Source organism: Paralichthys olivaceus, chromosome 5 (assembly GCF_024713975.1).
Source record: "Paralichthys olivaceus isolate ysfri-2021 chromosome 5, ASM2471397v2, whole genome shotgun sequence".
NCBI lineage: Eukaryota > Metazoa > Chordata > Actinopteri > Pleuronectiformes > Paralichthyidae > Paralichthys > Paralichthys olivaceus.
In genome coordinates, this window is record NC_091097.1 from 14,138,099 (window position 1) to 14,155,419 (window position 17,321).

Here is a 17,321-nt window from a genome sequence, read left to right on the forward strand (position 1 = left end):
AAAGTAAGTGCACGAAAAGTCCCTAGAGCTGCACTAATGCCCAGTAACTCATCAGAACCAAGGCTTCGGCCTTTGAGGGTAAAAACACAAAGCAGTCACAGCTGCCGACAGCAGGACGAGGAGACAGAAGGAACAAGGGATTTGCCATGTTTCACCTCTCCACCTGTCAATGTGTCAAAGTGATGCAGAAACATGCACAAACTCAACAGCTTTCATCTGAGTCACTGTGATGCTCTGTCTTTCAGTGCAGGTTGACAGTAGGCAGATGACAGCTGACAGGTACTGACACCAGGCAATAAACCAGCCAGCAATCCTGTTTTTCAGCACAAATAAGTGGGACATCAACTAAATGAGTTCCCCTGAGGAATCAGGATCTCTTTGAGTATTCATGTGCACATAATCATGTCATTTTTAAAAGTGTCTCAGAAAGAGCAGCAGTAAACGCAGCTAAATAACCTAAGCTGATGGTGCACAACAATGCATTTTCTGATTATCTCCATTTTAATAAGGTCATACTCTGAATAAGCAATGACTTATAAAGAAATGTGGAGTGTTCTGATCTTAGGCATGTATAAGACTTAATAACATGACGGCATCCTAATGGAGTTTTCACATCATTTTGCAACATCTACTACATTTGGAAGTAAAAAAAAAGCCATCTTTAAACTACACTCTGCAGCTCTGTTGATAATGAACAGGGCAAAAGACAGATGGTAGGAAAGAGGATTTGCCAAGAGAGTAACAGCAATATAAGCATGTAAAGCATAATCTGCCTGTGTCACACTGATCAAATCTGTCACTGAAATTAAGTCATATCACCCAAACAAAAAAACAGACAGGAGGTTCTCAAAGAGACTTGATCTGGTTAGAGATATTGGCCCATTGTGCTCATGCAAAGTTGATTGTGAAAGACATATTGTTTCTCTATGGATGAGTCACCTTCATTCACTGGTTCCAGAGAGATCCTTGACTGACAATACAGCACTATTTACCACCTACGCATCACTATGTGTTGAATGAGAAACAGAGAGAGAGACGAGAGCGAGAGAGAGACGAGAGCGAGAGAGAGAGAGAGAGGGAGAACTTTTCACTCAAATGCTAATGTTAACATCTCTCCCTCTCCCTCTCTTCTCCATGTTGTTCTGTGAGTGGATCAAAGCATCTGCCGGACATATGACGCTATTCACACAGCAAGGATGTGTGTGTGTGTGTGTGTGTTTGCGCGCGTGTGCACTCGCTTTTGAAACCTCTTCAGAACCGTTTCCAGCATTAACCAAGTCCTAATGACACAAAGTTCATTTCTGAGGTCCTGGTTAAGGTTAGAGGTAAGACATGAATTGGTCATGGTTAAGTTTAGGGTTAAGGTTTTGGCTGTCAAAACAATCAAAACAATTCAATTCAAGGTCCTAATGAGGATAGCTGCACAAACATATTTGTGTGTATGTGTATACTCCTGTACAACTATCTTTGTGAGGACCAGATTGAGCAAAAAAAACCTACGGAGTGAGGACATTTTGGGAAAGTGAGGACATTTTGGCCGGTCCTTACTTTCTGACCCACTTTTAATGGACTGTTTGGTGGTTAAGACTTGGTTTTAGGGTTAGGGTTAGAATTAGGTTTAGGTTAGGTTAAGGGTTAGGGTTAGGCATTTAGTTTGGATGGTTAGGGTAAGGGGCTAGAGAATGCATTATGCCGATGAATGTCCCAACTAAGATAAAAGTACAAATGTGTGTGAGTGTGTGTGTGCGCGTATTAGTGAGAGAGAAAGAGAAAGAATGTCTCTATGCAAGCTTCAAGCCAAATTCAAAGAGTCATGACGCCACACAGATTCAGACGCTGAGGGGCAGAGATGGAGGAGTGAAGATGGAAGGAAGGAAGGAGGGAAAAAAGATGGAGGGATAGGTGTCTCTGACTCACTCACTCTGAGGACAGACACAAAAGAGAAAAAGCAAGTTTCACTTGTAAAACTCCAAAAGATGAGTCCCTGTTAAGTTGTTCTCTCTGTATCCAAACAGAAATCCATGTTAATTAATAAATCATGGACAAAAAACACGTAGCTCGGTCACAAGAGTATTCAAGCATTAAGTTCAACACAGAATTGTATTCATTATTAATGAATTATTTTCAAAAGACTGAACAATAATTGGTTATGAATTTTTTCTTCTTCAATAAAATTAGCCAACCTTTTTTAGAAATATTCGTAACAGGCAGGTGTTTAATAACTATGACAATTAAATCATTTTGCTTATAGCGGCAAAGTACATTACATAATTAACAGGAAATACCACATCATTTTTAGGGAAATTATAATAGTAGTGTTTTGACTGTTCTGTCTGTTTTACTGCGTGGAAATTGTTGTTACTCTGAAAAGTGTTAAAAAACTGACTAGATTAAAGGAAAGAAAAGAGCTGGTTGTGCATGAGCTAATCTCATATCATCATTTGGAATTCAAAGAGAGGGTTAGACATTCAGTGGTTCAATTAGGCCAAGGAGCTTAGGAACACATTATGCCAATGAGTGTCCTCACTAAGATAGAAGTACATAATATTGTATATCAGAAAAAAGGGAATAAATAAATTAAATAAATAAATAAATAGAACCAAAGAAAGACAGAGATACATTTTGCAGCTGGTAGATGGACAGACAGAGCTGAGGTGAAGTGTTGCTGAATAACAAGAAGGTAGCCCAGCAGTGATAAAGAAAATGAACAATAGGTCTTGAGATGGAAAAGACAAGATTAATGAGCCTTTAAAAAACAATACAAAGCTGAAGAGAAGCCAAGGCCAGGCGTTAACAAAACGGAGTTCTTGATTGACTGGGATGCTGCAAAATCATCGTTAAACTGCATTAACTTTCCGTCCTTTTTAAGACATTGTAATGACTCGTGATTGTATTTAATGAGCAGATGCTGGGAATCACTGGGAGTCTCTCGTCATTGCAGTTAATCAAGTGTATCAGACAGTTCAGATGTTAAAACAGATTTTGATGTTCCCGCTGTGTAAACATGAGAGAATAGTGGTGTGGGCATTTTTCTGCATCTTAATTGGCTTAGCGAGGGAAAATTCATTAGTTGGTATTTCAGTCTGGTGAAGAGTAAGGATACAGTGTTTAATTGGCTTTTTGTGTCTGCAAATGTGCAGTGGAGACGCAGAGGGTACGAGTGATTTACAAGTGTTCCAATACCAGCAGCGGAAATTACTCAAAATACTCCCAAAAATGATTACATCAGTGAGTGCACAAATCTATGAAATGACTCAAGACCACATCAATAAACTGTAATACTTACACATATACAAACAGCAATCACTTCTTCTTTGCTACTACAAAACAGCGACATGTGCCGCATGAAAGACTTCGAGGGGGGTGGCACTGCAATAGGCCATTCCACAATAAACAAGAAATGAATGAGCAATCAATACTTCCATAGAAGGTTAGCCGCATAAAGCTGTTAATATACGATATAAATGCATTGGTATTGGATCGTTATCAGCCCATATGTGAAGTCCATAAGCAACAGGAAGAGAAAAGGTTTCTGATCATCTCTGCCAATGATGAGACGATACAAGGGCTTACCCTCTGAATGTGAGCACGAACATCGTGTTTCTGGTTTACTCCTTTGCTGATGCGTGTTGGAACTAAACAGACACCATGTGCATGTTGCAGCTGTGCTTAACCTCCTCTCTTATCTAACCAAGGACAGATCTCTTTCCTGGCTGGAGGGAAGAGGAGAGCTAGGTTCAACTTTTACAGCAGGTTCACACGTGGACCCCAAACAGAGATATTACACCTGGAGGGACCACAGAGGTCAGACTCCAACCCTGATAAAACATCACCACCCTGCCCCCGACAGCATCGCATCAGCTTGAGGGAAAGAGAGGAGGCTAATGAAAGACGATGTTATCAAACCTGAAGCGTGGATGCCACAAACCTGCTGATGCAGCAACAGAATAGTGCTTCATATGTGATATACATGGCTGACTTTTACAGGCTGATACAGAAAAATCAATACGGTGATATATTACTCGTATCATAACATATTATTCATTTAAATTGTGTTTGAAGTCTTTAAAGTGGATTTCCCAGCAGATAGGATGGCATAGAGATGAGAGAAGAAAAACAGAGACCCTATAATCACATAACCCGATAATTGTTATATCTGTGACAAATTCAAAGCAGCTGTCAGGACAAAATTATGTCTCCACTTAAATTATCGAAATAAAGCATGAAAGTCACATTTAACCTGTTTGTTCACTATATGGAACAAGTTGTGGCCACAAAGATTTGAATCTCATAAGCAACCAAATCTCTTCAACGTAATCACCACTGAACACATAATGTTGAAAATTAGCATTTAATAGCAATTAAACATTTTATTTTGAAAACCATCCACGTTTATGTAATCTGAATTAGCCTCTTTGACCTGTTCAGTTTCCAATTGTGACATTTCTGAAACATTATGTCACAGTTTGCATTTCCACTTCTTTTTTTGGACTAAACTGAAAAGTCTGCAGGTATAGACCAAACAAGGTAGATGTAGAAACCCTTTGTGTACTGAGGGATGTACTCTTGTATATTTGGAGAAAAGGCTTAAAGGAGAGGTTGTGTATAAAGTATTAACTTACGTCTGTGTCAGGGCCCTTGTCGGCTCCGGGACAGGAGAAGGTGACAAACTCATGGCAGCGTTTGTGAACCACAAAACAACACACTAAGAGGAAAGAGAGAGAAGAGAGTTTATAATACAACATTGTGAACGGTTTGTCTCATTTTGTTCTTACATGCACATAATGTGCACACACCTGCCAAATCTGCCTCTTTAAACACACAAAGTACTGCATCCTTCTGTCGAGTGTTCTATGCAAGTTGTCTGACAACAGGACAATTATTATCAATCATCCTTAAAATGAGCTGAAGCCTGTCCCATATGGACACATAAGAAAAGGAATACAGATAAACAGACTCACACACGTGTGCACCCACACTGACACCCACACAAATAATGTCACTGTGTTCTGCAGCCCTCAGCTCTTTACAATCTGTTGGGTTGATGGCGATTGCATCATTGTCTCCCACTGAACTCTTCCGAAGTATCACTCTTCGTGACATGGCTGACACGACACCTGATGCTGCTGTCACGTCAGCCACGGTGGCATTTACATTCGAACCACGCCGCAGATTTTGGGAAGGAAAAGCTTGGACATCTGTGACAGCTAGAACACAAGCCGACTCTCTCCATCTCGCACTCTTTGTATCCAACTGTGTTTTCTCCTCCCATTATTTGAAATTTCTCTTTCTTTCTTTCTTTTTCATTCTCACACAATCTGTCTGTGTCTCTCATTGTCAAGCTGCCGGCTTGTTCATGTGCACTTCTGTGCTCTACCACCCTCTTGTTTGTGTGGATTTTTGTCTCTAACTCTGCCAGCTACGTTGCAGTTGCCAGAAAATATGACGGGCACTGGTTAAACGGGAGAAATTAGTTTACAGAGAAGTCCAAAGGAACAGCAGGGGATTGGACTGTCAATTCAAAAGGCTTTATTGTATCAAGATGCTCAGTTAGATTCATGAGAGATAGATTGGTGAATGGAAAGATGAATACTGAGGCAGTAGCAGTGTAGGCTTCCAGTACAAATTCATTAATTTGAGTAATAAAGAAGAAATGAGGCAGAGAGAGAGGAAGGGTTATTAAGCTCATTAAAATAATCACATTTATTAATCTGAGCTCTAATGTTTATGTCTGAGCCATTTGTTTTTGCACAATGTTCATTATAAAAATGGCAGAGTCATGAGTTCTACGTACAGGTAGAAAACACTGTGTGAAATATCACCAAATTGTTGTTGTTTAGCTAGCTGTGGCTAACACTACTCTACTGGAAATCTCTTCGCTGCTCTAAAAACAATTGCAGCTATACTTTTGTAATTTACGTTTAAGTTGTATCAGATTGGTACATTTATATAGCAGCTGCAGAACAGAACATTGTGCAAAAAAACAACAAAAAACAGTAAGAACCAGAATGATAATGCAGTATAGTTAGTTGCACCTGCCCTAAAACCACTTAAAACAGCAAAACTAAAAAAGGATATAACCCAAAAAAAAAACTGTCTAAAACCTTAAAACCAAGGTGTAAAATGTGTCAGACAAAGCGAAAAGGTTATTGAGATACATTGCAGAGGCAACATGTTTCCTTATTGTGTTGTAACTTAAGTAGATTCTTAAGGGACCTAAATTTGATAAGTGGACTCATTAATTATTCATTCGTATTAACACTATTAATTTGCACAGTCAGCCATCTTGAGTTTTATTTCTCATCCCAGGTTATTTCAAAACAAACTTTATTTACTCTCTGAAGCAAAGGAACACTTTTTTTCTTGAAATCTGTGACTACTGAGTATATTAGCAATTGTTTTGGTAGTGACCTCAGAGCCTTCATTCCCACATCATATCCACCCACCACTTGCCCCAAAGTCAAACTTTCAATCCTCCCATCCCACATGCTGCCCACTCTGCTGTCAATGAAATTAAAATATTTGTTCACATGCAGAGATGTAAAAAACACACGATATCTGCTCTGTATTTTCATCCTGGGCGCAGCAACTATGCAACGAACACTTTTACTCAGCGGGATTAACTCTGAGTGCAACCGTCAGGTTTCTCTTTTCCTCTCCACAGCCTACTTACAGCATGTGAATCACGCCTGTTATGAAGTTCAAACTACTTTTCATCTATCAGGGCTCCTCACACTCGCAGCCACACATATACTGGTCCATTGCCACCTCTGTTTGGTGCTGATCTCAGACCAGTTTGAGTTTCTGTTCATGCTGTAGTGTAGAGCTGAGCAGATTGACTTGAAACTGATCTCAGATCAGAGGTGAAGAAGGGGCAGCTAATCTTTGTACAGTGGAGGGGATGGATCTACTTTTTAAGTGTATGTGTGTAGAACAGTCAACGCAAAGGATTATAGTCGGAGAGAAACACTGTCTCTGTCTTGTGTAAGTCTGGCTAAGCTTGCCTGACACACACACACACACACACACACACACACACACACACACACACACACACACACACAGATATGCTCATTAATCTAAAAACTGTCTTAAGAAACCAACATGCTGCAGTGGCTAAAACACAGATGCATGCTGGGAGCTTGTGGGGTATCACATGTGCCCACCAATGAGGAGTAATAAAATAGGCTCCGAAGACGCCTCATACACCGTACATCTACACTTTCTCTGAGTTGGCTAAATCAATAAAAATTAATTTCTCCACACTCCCATATAAAGAGAGAATAACAACAGAAGTAACATACACCAGAAGCCCTGGACGAGGACCTAAATGAGAGGTTTTCTGTAACTTTAATGCAGCTATAATAAATGTTTATATGACTCCAACACAGGGAGACTCGATAGAGGGAAGTGTCGCTGTCTCAAGATGGTTCAGTCCTCTCAGACTGAAGCAGCAGGAGCAGAGGTGACATAGTGGCATACTGTATTATTGGGGCTATTATGATTAATTACCTTGGGCTTTGTTTCAGAAGCTTCATTGCATAAGCACATAGATAAGGGGCTTTGGCTTTACAGAGCAGCTTACACAACACAAACACTTTCTTGCGAGTGAAGCAGAAGGTGGAAAGTGCATTATAAACATTTGCATGCATAATTTGAGCGTTTATCTCTAAGGATGGCCATTTTGTGGCATGTTTTCACATATACAGTATTGCATGCAGGTGGCATTTCTACACCTCTCCATCCTCTATCCCCCTATCTCCCCGCCACTGATTCTTTAAAGTGTGGATTTGGCCCTGGCTAATCTGGTGAAATTGGGTGCCTATCAAGCCACTGTTAATACAATTATGCAGCGCTGCAGCCAAGAAGAAAAGGTTTGCTGTGGAGATAAGAAAGACGAGGCCAGACACCTGTAGCGCCAGACCAACTCAATACCCTCCAGACACATTCAATTGATCCAGGCCCCCAGAGTGCATCCGAACACAAAGAGAACTGTAGCTTTGATCTGAGATCCACAGGAGAAAGGGAGGGAAGAGTGCGAGAGAAGGGATGAACAGGCGGAGATGGAGGGAACCAATCCACAGGGGTCTAGGGTTCCTGCGACTGTAGAGATGGCTGTTCCGAAGGAAGTCAAAAATGTCTCTATCTGCTCAAACAATTGTTGTAGTCTTGCATCTACATCAATCTTAGTGGCAAAATATTGCTGAGGTGTAAAGTAAGCTGACAGCTTTGAAAATAACAGAAGATGACACAAATTGTATGGAAATTATGCACAAATATAAACACAGACAAAGACGAGCCTTCCTCCCTCCACGGCTCTGTGCTCTTTCTGTAAATTGTCAGGTTAAAAAATAAAACTGCGAGAGGGGAGGGGGGAGGGTGTTTTATCCTTGCTTGGTTATTTTCAGGCTTGATTCTGGCCAGAGCTGGAACAAGGTGTATCGAACCCCACCGTGGCAGTCCGGAAGAAAAAGAGGGACGACATTTCCTCTACACCTGGCCAATAGATGCTATAAATACACGGGCGACATGTGTCCATGTACAAACACCATGACATACAGAATAACAGGCCGCTGAAGGATGAATGAAAAGCTATTCCTGTCACGAGCCTGTGTAAGTGCTGAATGAGAGAGGTGGAAAAAGGCTGGGAGAGAACCATAGAGAGAATCAAACAACGAGCCAATGGGAAGTGCTGTAGCCTACATGCAGCGGACAGACCTACTCGTAGTCAAGTTCTCGTCAAATTTTGATGGAGTTCAAGGGTCAGAGAGAAACGATATCTGTCTGTTGTTCACTGTCTAGATCATTTTCACAACCCTCCTGCTCTCAAACCGAGACATACACGATCTCATCTGCACAGCACATTAGTCCGCACGTTTACTACATGAGGCATTACAGACAAACCAATTCCATCTCTGTATAGCACTAATCTAAGTCCACACTGTGATATTCATGTGTACAAAATGTCTATGTCAGCATCACCACAGAAGCATAAAACAATATTTGGTAGAAGTTTCATTTCTCTTCTAGAGATCTCCAAATTCAATGGTGATCTTTGAACTCCCACCGCTGCAAAGAGTGACACATCTGAAGTTCCCAGAGCCCCAGGTCATATCTCTGTCTCTGTCTCTCTCTCTCTCTCTCTCTCGCTCTCTCTCGCTCTCTCTCGAGGCTGGTGTAGATGGATGGCTTGTGACGCAGACGGACTGATGCTCTGACAGTGAAGACAGTCAGAGAGCCCAAGCAGTGGCTTTCCACAGATTATGCCTGTGGATATTTTAGGACAGAGATTTGAGTTAGTGTTTCTTCTGTATCTATAATGTAAGCACAATGTTTGTGTGTTATTTATATCTCTAATATTTCCATTGGCTGTTCAAACAAAGTACTTACATTAGCCAATGAGATCTCACTGTTTCCATCATCTTCATCATACAATGCACAATGAAGATATAGACAATAGAAATCTGTCTGCTTTCAGATATTTTGCCATATTCTTTATAAGTAATAGCTGCCTAGCTAATGTCTCTAATCATTTTATATAATATATGATGTAATATTAGTAATCACGAATACAAGCAGACGAAATGAGTTGGAAATTTGGGGGACGCTCGGAGTAGCACTGCTGCTCCTTCACATCTAAGTGCAGTGCTGTCTGCCACAGCTAAACCAATCGCAAATGAGCCGAGGATGGATGGATGGACAGACGAAATATTAAGTTATCTTAAGTCAAATTCAGTGGATTTACTAACAAAATTTCCATCTAGTTATTTCTGCCGAACTGTGATATGATATGAGTCATGTTACATACTATACATATATGACAATATAAATGTATATATTTCTATTCCTTTAACTTTCGAAAACTCTAGAAAACTTTATTGCCTCGGTATATCACAATATAAGTCTGTGTCCTCTTTCCACCACCCTCGGGAGATGCAGTGTGTGATATATACCAACAAACAGTGTTCACCTGCAGAGGGAGGAAGCAAACTGAGCCACAGCTGTAACAGAGACATGGAAACTCTACTTCAGCACATACATTCAATTATGCATGCTAAGGTTCATAAAGGACAAAGACATCCAGAACCCACCCGCAGAATTTACAGTGATTACATGACCTTGAAAGCAACAGTAAAGCTGTTCCACTGATGCACTGAGTTATAAGGAAAAGGAAAGAAGAGATGGGATGGGATGGCCGAAAGAATAGAGCAAAGATGAAGAGATAGAGAGAGACAAGATATGATGATGAGAATAGAAAGGAGCAGAATACATTTCCTTCTGCTTGTGGCTCCTCAAGGAGAGCACATGAAATTAGTAAAACTTCCTAAGAATTCTGTTTATATCTGGCAATTATCACCATCACCCTAATATTGTGCTTCATGAATATGGATGAGTGTGTGTGTGTTTGTGTGCATTCGATTGTTTATATATGTGCATATGTCAGGAGTTATGCAATTTTTGCATGGGACCAGAGAATCGCAGGGAAGAAAGAAGAAAACACCTCAAGAGATTCAACACAGCAGGGAGGCTGCTCAGTTTTTAGCAGAGCAAAACAAAACAATCACGACAGACGCAAGTGAATCACTGTGTTTATTTTAAGTTACTGAGAGGAAAAGGCCTCATGAATCTGATTGGCTGAGAGGAGGCATTCAAGGTGAATTTTGCTATAAAAAAACTGCGTCACAGTGCTTATGTGGTCGACAGAAATTCTGTGTTCTGTGTCCGAACCGCCTGGCCTGACAGATCCAGATGGGTCCGAACGGCCTCGGGTCAGGTCTCCACACCGTAGTTGGCAAGTGATGGCAGTTTCCCCAAGGCTCCCTCTGTGTTTGATTATGCATGTCTGGATGGCTTGTTACAGAGGACACACACTAATGAAACTGTCACAAATACGTGAATGTAGAAGTATTAAAACATACGAATCTGAGAAAGATGAATTATTTGTTAAACCTCCTCACTGTGCTCTCACAAGAAATAAGCATTATATCGATTTATACTTGACTTTTGTTATATTTCTATTGATGAAAATGATATGACCCCAGGGTGTATGCTGGTGTGTTTTTTCTGCACCAAAGAGCTCCACAAAAGGCCTGTAAACACTGCAATACTCAAAATGGTTGGATGAATGGTAATAGCTCTGACCCCAGACCTGCTCCATCCTCATGTTCAATTCCTTTATTTATGACAGTACACACAGTCCGTCTTATATAATAATTCCTTGTTTTTCCAAACTTTCAGCTTCGGGTTTCATAGCTGACTTACATCTCTTACATGCTGAAAGTGGCGTACATGATGCACGCACGCACACACACACACAGAGAGAGAGAGAGAGAGATGTACAGTCAGCCTATACTCACACAGTCTTTGCAGCACTAATAGTGTTTGTATAAGAAATGGCCACAGGGGGGACTGGATCAATTATTCCAAACTACAGGTGGGTGTTTTTGGCTGCCAGACATCTCTGAGTCACACATGGGAGTAGTGATACTGCCTCATGAATTAAACAAATACAAAGGATTAAGCAGGGAGACACATACTGTTGTGCCCCCCCCCCCCCCCCCTATCTCTCTCTCTCTTCTCTCCCCTCTTTGCCACCCACCTCTCCTCTATTTCCCATTTTTCTCTGCTCACCCCAACCGGTCAAGGCAGATGGCCGCCCACATGGCCGCCCACATGGCCGGGTCGGGTTCTGCTAGAGGTTTCTTCCAGTTCATGAGGGAGTTTTTTCTCTCCACAGTCGCCAAAGTGCCGCTCATTGTGGCAACTGTTGGGTCTCTCCATAAATTTGACCTTATGATGTTATGATTTGGCCCTTGAAATTGAACTGAATAGAATACCTTTTATTATAATAAATTCTTCTTTTTGTTATGGAATTTTTTGAGAAGCACTTTTTAATTTCATTTAGATAAGTGCTATACACATAAAGCTATTATTATTATTATACATAATGTGAATACACTTTTATGCCATTTGATTTTTTGTCATTAATTTGCAGTCATATGCACATAAATGCACACAGATACTCATTGTAATACGCAGGCATGCAAACACACACACACACACACACACAATTTAACATGTTTATTCAAAGCATTTGCTTAAGCTCTGTCAGACACACCAGCGAGTACACATACAGTGCACACTTACTATGTCTGGTTCTCATGTCTCTTCATCTTCTCAGTTACTCACTTAGATACAGTGATACAGTGATGTATCACCTGCAGTGGTCTGGCTCAGAGCCTCCTGTGTCCATGTATCAGGTGTCACAGTGGTAGTAAAGTAATGAGTCTGTGTGGCTGTGGTCCACACAGTAGCTGTCATACTGACAAGGCTGCACACTGACAGGACTGAATAAGATCATACAAAGGACCAACTATCAGTGGGAGGTATGAGCAATACATAACGAAACAAACGGAAAACCTGTACAAGCATACATCCTCAAACCCAGTCAGTCGCTAGAGGTATTGGCTTACTTGACTATGGCTCTGGCTTCTTTGTGCACAGCCTACACACTTACACAAACACACACAGAACAGGCGTTCGGGCAAATGGCAAAGGTCACAGCCAAGTCGTAGTGCAATGCCTGGGGACAGGCTGATACCACACATCAGCATCAGAGCATCTTCCACTCCTGCGGCACTACATGTCCTCAGCCAATTTGTTTGCGACCAGTGAATTCAAGGCTAAATTTGTCTCAGGACATTTTGAAACATAAATAACCGACTTTTCCCCCCCTCATTTCACGCACTTTCCATAAATCCTCTCAACCACTCGTTTTTCATCTTTTCACAGTCTTTCACTTTCTCTTTTAAACACAAAAAGAAAGAAAGGCCAAAACGAAGCCTATTACAAAACGACGACCTTCGTCAAAACTCACTTCTGTAAAAGAGAAAAAAAATCATTATGTATAAAAATGAGCTTTAATTAAGACAGAATAATAATGCAGCATAGTTCAAGGCACAATATTAAGTGAGTATATACAAATGTTATATAATACTGCGGATTATATAAGATGCAAACAGATATGCACCAAATTCCACTTCTGGACATAAATTATTAGAAGCTACAAGTAGACAGACAACTGAAAGGCTATAATATCAACTCAATACGATGTGGCAGCGAACCAGGATGGTTCACTTGATGGCTTTGATGTTTTCTTTGTCTCGCCTCGTGCTGTTTTCTTATACTTTTCTCACATAAGAGCAACGAGCAGAGATGTTTTTTTACCTCTTCTGTAATCCTGATGAATTTTTTTCCGTTTTCCTACAGCAAAGACCGTACACACTGATGAGCTTCAGAAACCTGAGCCACTTACTTCACACACACTGCTGCGGATTCTTCTTTGCATCAGAGTGAAAGGGTTTTGTTTTCTTGGATCTTTGGTATAGCTGTTTTTATAATAAGCTCCTGAAAACTTGTTTCAGTGTTTCCAGCATTAAAGTGACTCTATGTAACTTTTGAAAGAAGAGATCGCTAATGTTCTCTCTTTCAAAACAAAGCTGAATTTCCTTGGATTAAAAAAAGCTAAAAAAAAATGGCTTGATGGCAAATACTAATGTCCAACTTTGTGTAACTACCACTAAACAACTGACGTCACTGCATCAGTTTGCTGACTTTAAGACCCAAATGTTATATTACATTTTAGTATGTAAAACAATACTAACAAATACGATTTGCAGGTAGTAAAATAAAGCAAGACTTCAGCTTTGATCAAAACTGCACTTGGCTGAGCTGAATGAATCATAGTGAATTCATGCATGAATCATATTTTTACCCCTGTGATTGGAGACGTTTAACTCGAGTCAAATGAACAAACACAACGCCTAAATTATATGAATCATCACAGTGTATTGTGAGCTTGAAAACACCAGGTAGTATATCGTGACATTACAGCTGTAACAAATTAATCTGAGGTATCGTAGAACATGGATAAGATAGAAAAGGCATCAGAGACACCTCTGATTAACTATTAAACTGGTATAGTATTAAAATAGGATCAGACATCAGCAGCAAATAAGCTATATACATAATAGAGGAAGGGGAGTGAAAATAATTAAATGAAAGGAAACAAATTGAGACCTGATGCAATAAAGTAGACCATGACTTTGAGTTTGCATTATCTGATTGTGAGCCGGCAGGCAGACAACATACTGTAGTAGTTAGCTGTTTCCCTCTTCTCATTTTACTGAGCCGATGAGTTGATCCGAGGTCAGCTGGGGCAAGTTTACAGCACAGCAGCCAAGTCGACAAGAACAGACAGGACAACTCTCCCCATAGGGCCACACACACACACACATGTACATACACACACACTAGTCCCTAACCTTAACCATGACAACTAAATGCCTAACCCTAAAATCAGCCAAAATGTCCTCACAACATCAAAACGTCTCACAATGATAACTTTAGACTTGTGTGCGCACACACACAGACATGCACATACTGTAGATATACACACATCCACACACAAACATATGCCCTCATCCAGATGTTGGGAGAAAACTCACAGATGGACACTGTGAGTTTTCTCAGACATAAGCCACGGGTAAAAGCCGGAGAATTGGCTGTGGAATATACCTGTAGTCTGCCTTTTACACATGCACAACGCAGAGGGAGGTTCTCTTCTCAGGCGCATTCACAACACCCCTACACCTTCATCAGCTCTTATCACCACAAACTCTCTTGACATCTTCGTAGGTGTCTTCCACGTGTATGACGCCACTTTTCCACGGGGAGATTTTTTTATTTTGAGTCTGTTGCGCATTGGAAGGGTCATCAACTCTCCCATTTGCTCACAGTGAGTCCAGTGCATGTCTGAAAGCAGCTTTACACATTCAGACAAAGCCTCCTCAAAGATGCAGACACACTCTCTTTCTCACACACACACACACACACACACACATTCTCACTCTTTGTCCCTCTCTTAAGCCGACCAGAAATTTATTTTTGTAGCACGAAAACTGCAGAGCCCCAGAGAAACACAGTCATGCTGTATTGAGGTCAAGAGGCTTGAGCCAGAAGACCCTGCCATTGTAAGTAGTGGAGCAGTCAGTAAACTGTAGTGTAGCTCCAGCATCTTTATTGCTGATTAAATGGTACTCGGCTGAGAAAGGGAGCATGACTCTTCTCATCACTAGGCGTCTCAGTGCTTGACTAATTGGCCTAGTTAATCCACATGCCTGCATTCAAGCCTGCGTAGAGCGATTAGTCAGCCTGTGCCTGGCACGTACCATTTGGAGCTGAATAAGGGAGAAAAAAACGAAAGGCAGCAGCTGTGGTGAAATGGCATTCTGTTCTTTTTGCAAGATGGTTTCAATTAGCACCTGCTACCTCCGATGACACTCATGCTTTCTTGTTCTTTTATCTTTGACTTTTTTTCTTTTCAGTTTCAGCGACAATGAGTTGACCTTTTCCACTCTGCTCCTGTGAGGGCGTTAAGGATGGCAGTGTCAACCAGGTCAGTCAGACCTTATCGCTGCTAAAAGGGCTTTTTGACACTTTTTTTTGTTTGCGTAGCCATGCATAGGCTAAGCCATAGATACATGCACATCCACTAAACTTTGAGTCTAAGTGAGTGACAGATGATGTATTTCTTAAACTGAGAAAGTCAAGAATAGTCAAAGAGATCAGAGGGCGATAAAGAAGCCTATGCCTATTATACTGTATATAGCATATGTGGTCAGCACTTCTGCTGTTTCCTGCACTAAATAACTCATGACCGTACTGAGCAGACAGGGGACTATAAGTCAGTGAAAATGGAAATGCATGAGCTTGAGTTGTATCCCTTTTAACATGTCACACAGGTTGAATGGATGATTTGACGATATATGAAAGTCCACATTCACCTTTTGTCTTCAGTTATTTGATAGTTTTAAAGGAATTCCACTGTGTACATGTATATACTCTCACTTATATTAAGACATAACCCAAGGTGTTCAATGTATAACCTTTGACCTTCAGGTGACGCTATATAAAAGTCACCAAAGCCATTTGATTCCTAGCTTCTTTGGGGACCATGATATCTGTACAATCCATCAAATCTTTGTGCCTCATCAGTGCAGACCACAGACTGTACACAAGAACGGACGATGTGACAAAAAGTGAAGCCAAAGTGTCTCCATCTCCCCCTGGTTGCTGCAATAGAGGTCATAAACCCTCCCTCCTCCTCCATGTTAGTTGACGGGAAATGGACTGGACTAAAAAGTCAAGTACACGTCAAATACATTCCTCGGCTTCATCACAACTGCGCAGATTCTGTCTCTAAATTATGTCTTTGGCAAAAGTGTGCGGGATACTTTGGCTTCAGTTCTAGCTAGTTGGAGGACATGGAGACGTGTGTCCATCTTTATGTACATTGCAGACATGTCACTCAAAGCCTGGTGTAATAAACATATTCTTTACAGAGGGATGCCTGTGGTTTCAATTGGTTCTTTGTTGCCGAAGCACAAACTCCCAGCCACATTTCACACAAATTAGCTTTACCTAGACAAGCATGACCTGCAACCACAGGAAGACACAATAAAACCCTCTAGAGCCTTTTGGACAAGGGATTTTGAGCCTCAGACCCTTCTTTTAAGTTCAACTCCTCTCGACTATGTGGTTAACCTCACTTTCAGATACAATTAGGCCCACCCCTTTACTCCTCTGTCAGCCACTATGCTCCTTGCCAGCTCGCTGTGGCTCCAGTAGAAGAGCTTCTCTTACAGATGGAGGCCCAATTTCTCACTCAACGGCTTCCACCGCCACACTGTTCCAAAGAGATCTGCTCCGTCCACACTGCCGGCCCGAGCTCAAAGACTGTTGACACAGTCTGAATTGACTTGTCAAGGCTACCGTGTCTGTCTGACATTCAGTTTGCATTACAGAGCCTGCAACGGTGTCGCAGAGATAATGTGCTTTTGTATTATCTGCTAGATGGAAACAGACTGCAGCGTGTGAAAGACACAGCAGCCGTCCACCATAGATGAGTGCGTACATGTGCGTGTACAGTATGTGAGTAGGTGTGAGCAGTCGTGTTGTCCCTTGCCATGCGGGGTGTGGTTGATGCATTGCTTACTTTTCATGCTCTGCAGAGAGATATGTTGAACCTTTCTCACCAGCAACAGCTCATACGGAGTCTGTTACAGGAAACCCGTGCACATACATCGACCAACACGTGTTCATGCAACATAGTTACCAAATGCAAAATTATAATGAATTCAACTAATGACCACAGCTAAGACAGTTATTTGATCAATTTTATCAACTAAAAAATTAATAGGCAACTGCTCTGACATTTAATTAATGATTGAAGTCATTTTATAAACCAAGCCAAATATGTA

General features: G+C 41.1%; 1 protein-coding gene across 4 annotated transcripts in view; it reads right to left on the minus strand.

Moving 5' to 3' along the window:
- The window catches only part of prkcab (protein kinase C, alpha, b), a 77,172-nt gene that overhangs the window by 43,675 nt on the left and 16,176 nt on the right, over positions 1–17,321 (minus strand). For all 4 annotated transcript variants that reach the window (XM_069525105.1, XM_069525106.1, XM_069525103.1 and 1 more), the window contains exon 3: positions 4,623–4,705. In XM_069525105.1, coding sequence (XP_069381206.1) covers positions 4,623–4,705 — 83 coding nt within the window. The remainder of the gene's footprint in view (positions 1–4,622; positions 4,706–17,321) is intronic.